This window comes from Trachemys scripta, chromosome 2 (assembly GCF_013100865.1).
Source record: "Trachemys scripta elegans isolate TJP31775 chromosome 2, CAS_Tse_1.0, whole genome shotgun sequence".
Lineage (NCBI taxonomy): Eukaryota > Metazoa > Chordata > Testudines > Emydidae > Trachemys > Trachemys scripta.
In genome coordinates, this window is record NC_048299.1 from 151,980,480 (window position 1) to 151,991,921 (window position 11,442).

General features: G+C 49.9%; 1 protein-coding gene across 2 annotated transcripts; it reads left to right on the forward strand.

The window, feature by feature from the left end:
* Nucleotides 1-953: 953 nt before the first annotated feature.
* LOC117872989 (kazal-type serine protease inhibitor domain-containing protein 1-like) lies at nt 954-8,234 on the forward strand. Of its 2 annotated transcripts, none has more exons than XM_034761936.1 (3): nt 954-1,846; nt 3,479-3,639; nt 4,913-8,234. In XM_034761936.1, the coding sequence occupies exons 1-3, from the start codon at nt 1,324-1,326 to the stop codon at nt 4,946-4,948; spliced, it is 720 nt and encodes a 239-aa protein (XP_034617827.1). In that variant the 5' UTR covers nt 954-1,323; the 3' UTR covers nt 4,949-8,234. The 2 variants fall into 2 exon arrangements, with proteins under 2 accessions (XP_034617827.1, XP_034617826.1); XM_034761935.1 differs by lacking the exon at nt 4,913-8,234 and adding an exon at nt 3,965-4,373.
* The last annotated feature ends 3,208 nt before the right edge of the window (nt 8,235-11,442 follow it).

Consider the following 11,442-nt stretch of genomic DNA (forward strand, 5'->3'; position numbering starts at 1 on the left):
CCAGGAATAGCCCCTATGGAGCCAGTGACACTGCTTGTGGAGTAAGGTACTAATCAGTGTGGTAGTGAATCACAATCAGGCCATAGGGAGTGTGAGGGAGAGGGAAGGGATCCGAAGGAAAGAGAGGAGGGTGAGAGGAGGAAAGATAAAGGGAGGAGACAGAAAGAGAAAACCCCACTGCTTCTTTAAAATACTCCAGTGTTTCACCAACCGCACTCTGTCACTAATGCAAGAGCTGAGGCCTAGTCCTGATCTCCCTTACACCAGTGTAACTCCCTTGATCCCAACGGTACTGCTCCTGATTTATACCAGAATGAGACTGGTTGGAGACTTGTAGGGTTTGGGAGCTTACAGGAGAATGCGGTAATACTTTTAGGGTCTGGCTACACTTGGAGCTGGGGGTGTGATTCCCAGCTCAAGGAGACACACTTGTGTGAGTTCTCATCCGGCTAGAACGCTAAAAACAGAGGGTAGCTATGGCAGCATGGGCGGCAGGATGGATTAGCTGCCCTGAGTACATCCCCAGCCCAGCACCTAGGCACGTACTTAGGGCAGCTAGCCCATCCCGCCGCTCATGCCACCTTGGCTACACTCTCTTTTCAGCGTGCTAGCTCAATCAGAGCTAGCGTGAGCATGTCTCCTTAGGCTGGGAATTGTGCCCCCAGCTCCAAGGGTAGGCGTACCCTTACAGAGAATCTTTAGGGGAAAGTCCCATAGAACTGGATAGATCACCTTTCTATAGGTGTTGTGAATCCCTCAGCTAGGACTGAATAGCGAATTCTGTCCCTGCTATAGAAGTCTATAGGATGGCTGAAAAACCTGGACAAAGTCTACAAGGAGCTTTATCTCTATATAGCTCTTATTGCCATATATAGATAAAGAGGATGACAGGATAAGAGTGAGGGTGAAAGAGCAAAAAGATAAATGCAGAGTACTGGAGAGGAGGAGAGACCGAGGAGAAAGCAGGCCTTTCCATGTGCTTCCTGCTCACAAACCCACCCAGCCGACTACAAAGACAAGGCAAGATCCTTTTGCATTTATCTCCCTTTGCAATGCAACTCTTAATGGGAAGCATCTGTGGGACACAGATGGTCTCCGGAGGAGCCCAACCAAGGCTGGATTGGATCCCTCCAAAGACATCCTCTTTCCTCTTGCTCTGTCCTGTCTGTTGATTGAAACCAGAGCCTGCCTGCCATGGGGGTGTGAGAAGAGGGCGGGGAGAGGAGGGCAGCTCATGCTGCTGGAGTTATTAGTGTTCAGCTCTGAGTGAAAACAAGAGGATCGGGACATGGGGCTCCATCTGCACCCAGCTCACGCTTCCAAATGGGTCAGAGGAGACGTAGTGCCCTGTTCCTTGCAGGGAAGAAGAGACTCCCAGAGATAGTCTGCAGGATGTTGCTACTGCTGGTGATGGGTCTGGCTTGGTCCTTCCATGGAGTCTCCTGCTTGCCGCATCCCATCGGCCTCACATGGGCAGAAGAGGGTGCAGAAGGGCAGTGCCAGTGTGTGCCACAGCTGTGCCCTAGAGCCACAGCCTGCCCAGCAGGCTTGGTGCGTGACCACTGCGGCTGCTGCCTGGAATGCAGGAATGCCGAGGGGCAGCCCTGCGACCTGGATGGCAGTGGCACCTTCTATGGGAGGTGCGGAGAGCACCTGGAGTGCCAGCTGGACATCCAGGAGCTAGGCTATGGGGAGATCCCCAAGCCGCAATGTGTGTGCAGGTCCCAGGGGGCCGTGTGTGGCTCTGATCACATCACCTACCAGAACATCTGCAAGTTCCAGGAGGCCGTGCGTGAGAGAGAGAAGTGGAACCTCAGCATCACCAGTGATGGGCCCTGCCAAGCAGGTAATGGCCCATCTCCTTGTTTGCCCTCTGCTGCTTGGGGAGACACTGGGAGGGGGAAGGTGTCCCAGGGATAGATGAGGGATCCAGCCACTTTTCTAGCATACCTGGGGTGAGGTGAAGAATGACACAGGAGTTATCTAATCCTCCAAGCCATGGCCAGATTCAATTGGCCAGGTGTCTATCATTGGACCGCTTGGATGGCTGGGAGGGCCCTTCAGGGATGTCTTTAGCATTCTGGGCCTCTCAGCAAGGCTGTTATTGGGCAGGTGGAGCCTCTCAATCTCTCCTTCTGCCAGCAAACCCTTTCACCTCCTTCCTTGATCAAGCCGCACAAGAGATCAGGGGACTTGAGTGTCCTAAAGGGCTTTCAGAGCTGTCCTGCAAATCAGGTTTCCTTGTGTGCTGGGCTCCCCTGTGAGCTAGCTCCCCAACCCCCTCCCAGGCGTGCCTTAAAAGCCAGAGCCGGATTCCTTCAGGTGCTGATGTATAATGAAAGGAGGTTGGGCAGAGAGAATATTCAGGTGCATGTGTACATGAAAATCGAACACATCCATTCACCATCCCATGCACAGGCAGCTGCACTCCAGTTATGATTTATGTATGTACCGTGTGTGTGTACCGTACATATGGTCCATATGTATTGTTTGTATATATATATAGATATAGTATGCAAGTACCATATGGATATATGTACAGTGTCTTATGTGCCATGTTATTGTATATGTGCATGTACCATAGGTATATTGTATTAGTACTATATGTATGTTCCATATGTGAATGTATGTACTGTGTATATCTGTATGTACCATAAGTAGATAACATACATATGTACTGTACATAAGTATATGGGGTCAGATCATCAGCTGAGATAAGTTATTGGAGAGGTGCTGATTTACCCCAGCTGGGGATATGGCACTTTAAAATGTGGTTATGTATACGCCACATGTGTATTTGCTCCATATGTATTGTATATATCATATGTGGGGGTTAGGGATAGAAGGCCCAATCCTGCAACCCTTACTCACACCAACAGTAGCCCTTACTCATGCAAGTTTTCCCACTGACTTCCCTGGGGCTACTTCTGTGTGTAAGAGTTGCCTGTAGCACAGGGATCCTTTGGGATGAAAGGCTCTAGAGAAATGCAAGCTAATGGTAGTGATTATTATTAATGGCTAGAGATGGGCCAAAAGCCAAATCGCAGATCTGATCGCTCCTAGATTTCAGGGAAATTACAACCTGGATCCGAATCCGAACTCTGTGGCTCAGACCCATCAATGACACCTAAAATCAACAATGAATTCAGTGTATTTCTCACGTTGTCTGTTTTCTCTGATACGGTGGGCTGGGATCAGGCAGAGGGCGTGGTTCATTGCCGCACTCATTACAATATAAGGTGACTTGTGTTATCTCCTAGCCATGTAGACTGACCAGGCAGAGTGAGTGGTTAGATAGGATAGGAGTAGCTGCTGCTTAATAAGATGCTTTGATTGTTTAAATCTCTGCCAGGCTTCCTGCAGCAGCCTGTATGATTCTGGTTAGGGGAGGTTCATTTCTGTCTGGTGATGGAGGCGGGTTAGGTTCTGACCTCCTGAGCTTCTACAATCCTCGGCCTTTTGTCTGGATTCTGTGCAGTTCCCCAGATCAAGCACCATCCCCAAGACCAGGTAAACGTGTCGGGCCATGATGTGATCTTCATGTGTGAGGTCTTTGCCTACCCCATGGCCCTCGTGGAATGGAGGAAGGATGAAGAAGAATTTGCTCTACCTGGAGATGATCCTCACATCTCCATCCAGGTGAGTGACACAGTCACAGCCCCACCTAGGCAAAGGGTCCCCCAGCTCCGCTCCACCCAGGTGAGGGTCCTTGAGGCAGCTCCATGCAGGTGAATGACCCTGACTCAGCTCCGCTCAGGTGAATGATCCCAACTCAGCTCAGCCCTCGTGAATGACCCTGACATGCACCTCTGCCCAGGTGCATCACACACTTATCTCCATCTCGGTGAGTCTCCTCCACGCTCGGTGAGAGCTGGAGCCCTCTGGGTGTGTGCATTTTCCTGAATGGCCCAGCTTGGCAATCGACTGTGGGACTCATTTGCCCTATCTCTCTTCCTGCTCTCAGTCCAGGGGTGGCCCTTTGAAATACGAGCTGTCCAGCTGGCTGCAGATTGAAGGGGTGAGGAAGGCGGATGAAGGCACCTACTTCTGCATTGCACACAACAAGCTGGGCAATGCCACTGCCAAAGCTACGCTTCTTGTCACCAGTGCAGGTACCCTGTGTCCCTGCTCACTTTGTGTGCATACAAGGAAACAGTCTCACGCTCTCAGTATGAGGCCTCCTGAAGGGCCCAAGCTCCATCCTTGACCCAAAGAATCAAAGGCAGGCCTGGCTGCAATGAAATGTTGGTTGTCATGGCTTCGTATGCCAGGGCAAGTTTAGGCTGCCCTCAGTTACACCCGGGCAGCTCAGCTGACTTCAACTGAGTTGCATCCGTGTAACCATCGGGCAGGAGGTCTGATATATTCCCTGGAAAGCACCATGTTACGCCGGCAGAGTTGGTGGAGAGGGGAGGGGTAGACACAGGGAGAAAGGAGGACAGGGAGCGAGATGAAGGCAATCAGGGATAAAGGGAAGGGGGACAGAAAGAGGGAGAAAGGGAGGTTGGGAGGGAGGGAAGGAGGCCTTTTGCAATGAAATCCTTGGCTCTGTCCCCATTTTTAGGGGAAATTGGAGGTGAAATAATAAGATCTGAGGCTGGCCCCTGTCCCACTCATTCCAGAGGAAGAGAAGTGGAGGGGGAGAGAGATTCTGGATGTGCCAGCCCATGTGCAGACAGTCTGCAGAGCTCCCCTGTGAGCCAGAGGCAGGGGCTAGTCTCATGTCCACTGCATGGCATTCAGTGGGGAAAGGCCTGGGTCAGAAACACCCTCCCAAGATGCTACGCTATGGGCAGAGGCAGAAACTGGAACAATTGCTACAGAGCCCACCTGGGCTTCTCTTATCCCTTTCACTGATCCTGCCTCTCCCTTTCCTTTATCCCTCTTTCCCGCCCTGTGTGTCCTGCTGCAGAAGCTGCTCCCCCTTCCCTGTTTAGCTCCCCAGTGAACCCAGGAGAAGAGGCTCCCACAGCCAGCGAGGAAGAGGAGGATTACTCTGATTATTACTAACGTGGTGCCATCCCTGCCCCCGGCTAACTGACCCTGCTGCAGAAATCAGAATGGGCCCCGTCAGGACAGGGGAAGCAAATGAGCCTGGAGGGCAGGGCTTTTCCAGCTTCCTCTGGCTGGTGCTGAGATGTCCTGGATCCTGTGATGCCAACAGCCATGGGCCAGGTCTCTCATGAAGGACATTAGGATATGGGCAAGAAGCTCCGAAGCTGACTCTCCTGCCACTGGCTTGCCTGGGGAACGGGTAAACGGACTCCTGAGGGTTAGGAAGTGCCCCTACCTAGCATGCCCTAACCCCGTACCCTTCATTCAGGCAGTGGTGTTCAAAGAGATCAAAGGGGCCACTTGACTGAAGGAGCCAAATGGACATTAACTAGATGCACTTACTGCTACTGAACGCTGCAGTAACACAGCTGTCCTCTAGAGAACCCTGGAGAGCTACTGCGCAATGTGGTGAGGAGTGAAATTCCACTCTGTGTAGCGGGGTCAACACAAAGCCTGGGAATCGCTTCAGTCCCACTTAGTCCCTGCTGTGCAAAGGGCCAGCACAAGGGCTGTGCTTAAGAGAAGCACAGGCTTTCTCTCACCTTCTGTACACAGGTAAATGTCACTCAGGGCCTTCATTTTAATGCTCCACATTCTGCTGGGGAGCAGGGGAGTGCTGCTGAGGTTACAGTTGTAAAGATGCTCCAGTGCTCCAGGAATGGTAAGGGCTGGATTGTAGGGGAATAAAAAATGATGTGCGTGCAGTGCTGGGGAGCACAGTTGGCAAGATTTCCCTCTAAGCTAGCCGGGGGAGACGGGGGAGAAGATCAGATCTGGATGCATTTCAGGGGAACCTTAGGCAGGTGCACAAGTTCTCTGCACCCCCCTGCAGTGCATCGGAAGCAGGACTGTACCCAAGCCTGTCCCAGCAGCTGCAGGATCCTAATGCAGCCTGGGCTCTCCTCTTGCTAAAGGATGCAGAGGGTGGAAGGGATGGGGGTGGGAGCAAGGGAACAGAACAGAACAGACTGGAGAGTGGAGCACCTAGTTGAAAGGGGGCTGTATCTGGTTTGCAAGCACTCAAGGAAAGAAAATGATTAGCTGTGAAAGATGCTTCCTATGAGACCTGTAACGGTTTATATCCTATCTGCAGCGAGGGTATAAATAACAGCCTGTTTCCGGGTAGAGAAGAGCCTGGGTCTCATGTATATTTTAAATGATTCCAAAGAATTTCATTCCTAGTTATGTCCAGCTGGTGAGGGAATGTGATCTCCTGTGGTTTCTTGCAATGATAACACTTTGCCTGGCTCTGGTGCCTTCCATCAGGGCCCATTGCAAACATTAGCTGATTAGCCTTCAGCCTCATATCATTATCTTCATTTTACAGATGGGGAAACTGAGTTACAGGGAGGGCAAGTAAGTGACTTGCCCAAGGTCATGCAGTCATGAGCAGAGAGGCATTAGTCCCCCTCTGTGGGCCAGGTTTCATTGTCAGAAAAGCTTGCCCTTTAATTAGGTGCTTAAGCAGGAGCTGAAGCTCTTCTGAAAACCTGGACCCAGCTGTGGATGCTGAGGCTTGCTGCAAGTTCTGGCGTCTGATATCTCTGGGGTAACCACATCTGGAATATCATGTTCAGTCCTGGGCACCACATTCCCAGATCACATCGACAGACTGGAAGGAGTTCAGAGAAGAATGACAAGGCTGATCAAGGAGGTGCGGAAAGATTAAAAGAGCTAAATCCATCTGGTTTAGCTAAGCAATGACTGAAAGGGGACGTGGTAACAGCCTGTCACTATTGGAAGGCTGTGAACTCCAAGAAAGGAGAAGGGTTATTTATGGTGATTCGGGATTAACTAGGAGGAATGGGATAACAGTTATTATTTGTTTTGCAGTAGCCTGAGAGCCCGCAGTCCCATAGTATATAGCAAAGAGACAGTCCCTGCCTCAAAGAGGTTGGAATGCAAGTAATGGTACTAGGAAAGGGACTATCAGGACAGTCTTCCCGATGGTGAGATCCATAAGGTGGTCTGGGAACTCCATCACTTGGGATATTTAGGACTAAACTCTAGAAAACAGGCAATAGGGAAGAATCCTGCATAGGTCTCTTCTATGAACCCAGGAGTCCTGGGTCCCAGTTCCCTGCTCTAACTGCGAGAGCATGTGAATGCTCGCTTGCCAAAGGTCTTTGCAGTAAATCCCCTGTATAATATTAGGACGGGCACAAGGTGCTCCCACACGAGTACTTCTTGGGCAATCACGGCCCCTTCCATGTTCTTGGGGAAGAGGGTGTGTTAATGTGAGTTACAGCCTGGTACCCCCCCTGAAAAGCCCCAGATCTGAAAGGTCCATTGCAAAGACCCTTGCACTGGTCTGAACTCATTGGAATCTCTGGATAACACTTCCCCATCCCAGGCGCCATCTCCTCTTTCCCCAGCCCTTCATCCCAGCTCAGGACCCCCCAGGCAGAACAGGAGCAGGTATGCTGTCTGCTGCTGTGCCTCATGGAGGAAGCTCTGGAAGGATGGCAGCAAATTGAGATTATGGCCCTTGTGTGATCCATAGCTGGGCTTAAAGGGACAGTGGTCTAGGATGGGCACTTACTTTCCCTCTCCCACCCATGATTGCTCCCCAAGACCATTTCCCTCTTGCCCAATGGCTACTTCTGTTATTCCAAACACCTGGAACAGAGTAACTGGCCTGTCACACGACTTTCAAGTGCCAGTGCCCCATTTCAGCAGGGATTATATTTTTCTGTAGACCGAGCACATCATGCAAAAATTATTATAATTATTATTAGAAATAAAGTAATTGAAATAATAAAATACGATCGGTTTAATTTCATTTAGCTTAACTACAAATGGGCTCGAACAGCTACCCTCAAGCCAAACTTGCCGAAATGTTAGAGACGATTTGGATCTGCAGGCTGCAGTGGACCCAACGTGGACACTGGATTCACATGTCCCCAAATTTTGGGAAAGCTCAGATTTGGATCTGTAACTGAGCTTGGGGATTCAGGCCTGATGGTGATGGTCTCTCATCCCGCGGCCCGATCTGTGTTTCAAGTTAAAATGAAATATGCCAAAGAAGCATCAGGTCTGCAGTGCAAGTCCTTCCCTCCACCCCAGCAGATAGCAAATTGGAACGTTCAGTATTCAGGTTGCCCTGTTTCCCAGTGAAGGGAGTATAGATCTGATATTCTTGGGATTTAGCAATATACTGATGAAGCGGTTCCAGTCTGATAGTCATCCGGATGTTGAGGGAATGTGGACCACATACTTCCCAGCTTCCCATGCTCCCAGAGAATCAGTGTGGCTCAGAAATATTACAGATGCCCCCAGTGTGGTTGAAACAACATGGAACCAGATATATTCACCAGATGCCTAATGTGCCAATGCAATGGCATGGGATGAGCATACCTCGGCTGCCCAATCTGCCAGCAAAAGCATACTGCTCAGATAGCATCTGGCTGTGTAATCTGCTAACAAGATGGTACAAATCTTCAGTCCCCCAGGTGCCCAGCATGGGGAAGAGATTCCGCTCAGATATTCCTAGGATGCTCAATATGCCAGGGAAGGGATGTAGGTTGGATAGTCCACAGACACCTGGAATGTCATGGCTCTGATATCTCTGGATGAGCCATCTGGTGAAGTATGGATCCTATTCATAGGGTGCTCGGTATACCAGTGAAATGATGGAAAGAGAAACAACATCTCTGAGCATCACTCTAAATAAACCAAAGTGCCTTCAGCGTGCTTTCTCCAAGCGGAGTTATTTCAGTGTCAGTTTTCTTGTCCCTGTAAAATACAGCGCCTCTGGAATTTGTTTGCAGAAACAAAGCTGTGTGTATGTGGGCTGCATGGAATAATCATTGGGGCATCTTCAGATGGAAGTCCTGAGCAGTTATGGCTGTTAAAGATCCCATGGCATTTTCCCTAAGAGTCATGGAGCCAGACTTTGATCCCAGACTTTGTATACCAGGGCAAATACAGAATAGCTCCACTGAAGTTGATGGAGCCATTCCAGTTTTACAGAGATGTAACTGAAATCAGAATCTGGCCTTTTGCATTAACCCTGGCGTCCTGACCAAATCTGTTATTCTATTCTGCCTCCTTAAATCCCCCTGGCGGTTTCAACTGGGTTTGGGATTCTTCTTCACTTGCTGTCCTAAATTTCTGTGCAATGATGCCATATTGCATAGCTGCTGCCTCCTGCCCCAGAGGTGGCTGTGTTTCAGTGGGATGGGGGTGGGTGGTGGGTGAAGTGATTCTTGGACATCTTGTTTGCAATGTATTATAGGTTACTTATGGGTGAAAGATGCTATATAACATTATGCAGCATTATTGTCAGTCTCGTTAGAGACCTGTCCCCTTGATTGGCGCCATATCCAAAAACTTAACTGCCTGCCACAACACCACCTATGCAGCATAATGGGAATCAAATGACCCGACAAAATCACCAACAATGAAGTACCATGCCAGCGCGGCGGCAAATGACTTGGGTCAGAACAATCAACTGCCTAAGAGAGTTCTGTACAGTGCATTTGAAAAAGGCAGTAAGAAGATTGGCCACCCCAAACTCTGCTGCAAGGATTGCATCAAGCAGCACATCCAGTCTGCCAGGCTGGACTTAGTGACCTGGGAGGATATGGGCCATGACAGGCGAGCTTGGTACTCTGCTATGAAGGGAGCAGAACATGCAACAGAATGTCATCACTCCATTTTGCCCGACAGTCGGAGGGAACGTAGACACCAACTTGCCTTGACGTGTTTCCTGAACCCTACATGTGGAAACTGATTGCCAGTCACAGTTCTATTCAAATACAAGTGACAGACATTATTATTATTTATTATTATTATTGTCAGACACATAGAGAACACGGGAGGGGTGAATTGGCCACTAGAGGGTGCTCTGACAGATGTAGACCTACATTTGCAGGTAGAAAGGGTGCTTAGTTCATGCAAAGCGCATGCCACCTGCTTCTGCTCAGACCCTCCCTTGCTTGTCCAGAGGGGCCAAGCCAGCCCCATTTGCCAGCAGGGTGCAGGGACGCCCATGCAGTTAGCTAATGTGTGCACTTTCTCCCCTAGGGTCTCTGTTGTAACTAGTGTGTCCCAGCCCTATTGTCTGAGAGTGTAGGATCCCCTCACACACACCATGACCCCGGGATTCCCAGAGCAGCAGCGCACAGCACCAAGTTAAATCAAGTTCCATTGTACCAAACATAAGCGACCTGTTTCCACTGTCCCTCAATTTCAAAGACAGGCTACATTGCTTGCCTGGCCCTGCTCTGTGGTTAAAGATAGGCATCCAGCCTCCAGGAAGTGAAGCCAGTGTCTCTCAGCACCAGGACACTTGCTTTCTCCTGCTTTGCATGACTGCCTGTTGCCCCATTACCCTGGAACCACCTCATTTACCTGCTCTGAGGAGCGGGCATCAAGGATGAGGTGGCTGTTTCTTTAAAGCTCATAAGTAAAGCATGAGGCAGGTGCAGAGAACCAATGCAAGCAACAGAGAGAGAGAGAGCACAGACCCCCACCAAACCCATCCCCCAAGAGCCCCACATCCCTGGGACTTGGGGCTCTTCACAATCTGAATGTACTTGGGACAACTGGACCCTGACTTCATAATGGATTAAACAAACTTTCTGGCTCCAAATGATCCCCTCTCTAATCTAGATGGGCCTGCAGATCCCAGGGCACGTTGGGGTATTGTGCAGTAAGAAAAGAGCCCAGAGTCTGTCCAAGAATAGTGGAGTTGGGTGGGAGAAGTGGGTTCTGACCCAACCTGTTGCCTGTGCCTTTTCTGAATCGAAGGAGGGTGATAATAAAGTAAAAACAAAAATGTATAATCGGTGCGTATGTGGAGTGTGTAGAAATTGGGTAGGATTCCTTTAAATAGTTTGTGAGCCCTCTAGCGATGCTCACTGAGCTCTGTGTTTCAGAAGCTGCCAGAAATCAGCCAATGCAGTGGTGCTATTGTAACCCATACCTTGTTGCTAGGCCTGGCATGTTTGTGTATAGTTAGTAAATACAGCTATCTGGGATCCAGTATGTCCCCTGTGGGGTCTTCAGATTGGTGTTGTGGTGTAAAGAGCGAAAGACTCAAGAGTGTCTGTGTGTACAATGTGCAGCCTGTGGATCAGGGAGTACAATCGGTGTGTGTGTGTATCTCTGTGTGTCTGTGCGTACAGCCTCAGTGTGTCAGTGTCTGTGTCTCTGTGTGTCAGTGTATACAGCCTCAGTGTGTCAGTGTCTGTGTGTCTCTGTGTGTCAGTGCATACAGCCTTGGGGTGTGTGTGTGTCTCTGTGTGTGACTGCGTACAGCCTCAGTGTGTCAGTGTCTCTGTGTGTCAGTGTATACAGCCTCAGTGTGTCAGTGTTTGTGTGTCTCTGTGTGTCAGTGTGTACAGCCTCGGTGAGTCACTGTCTGTGTGTCTCTGGCTGTCA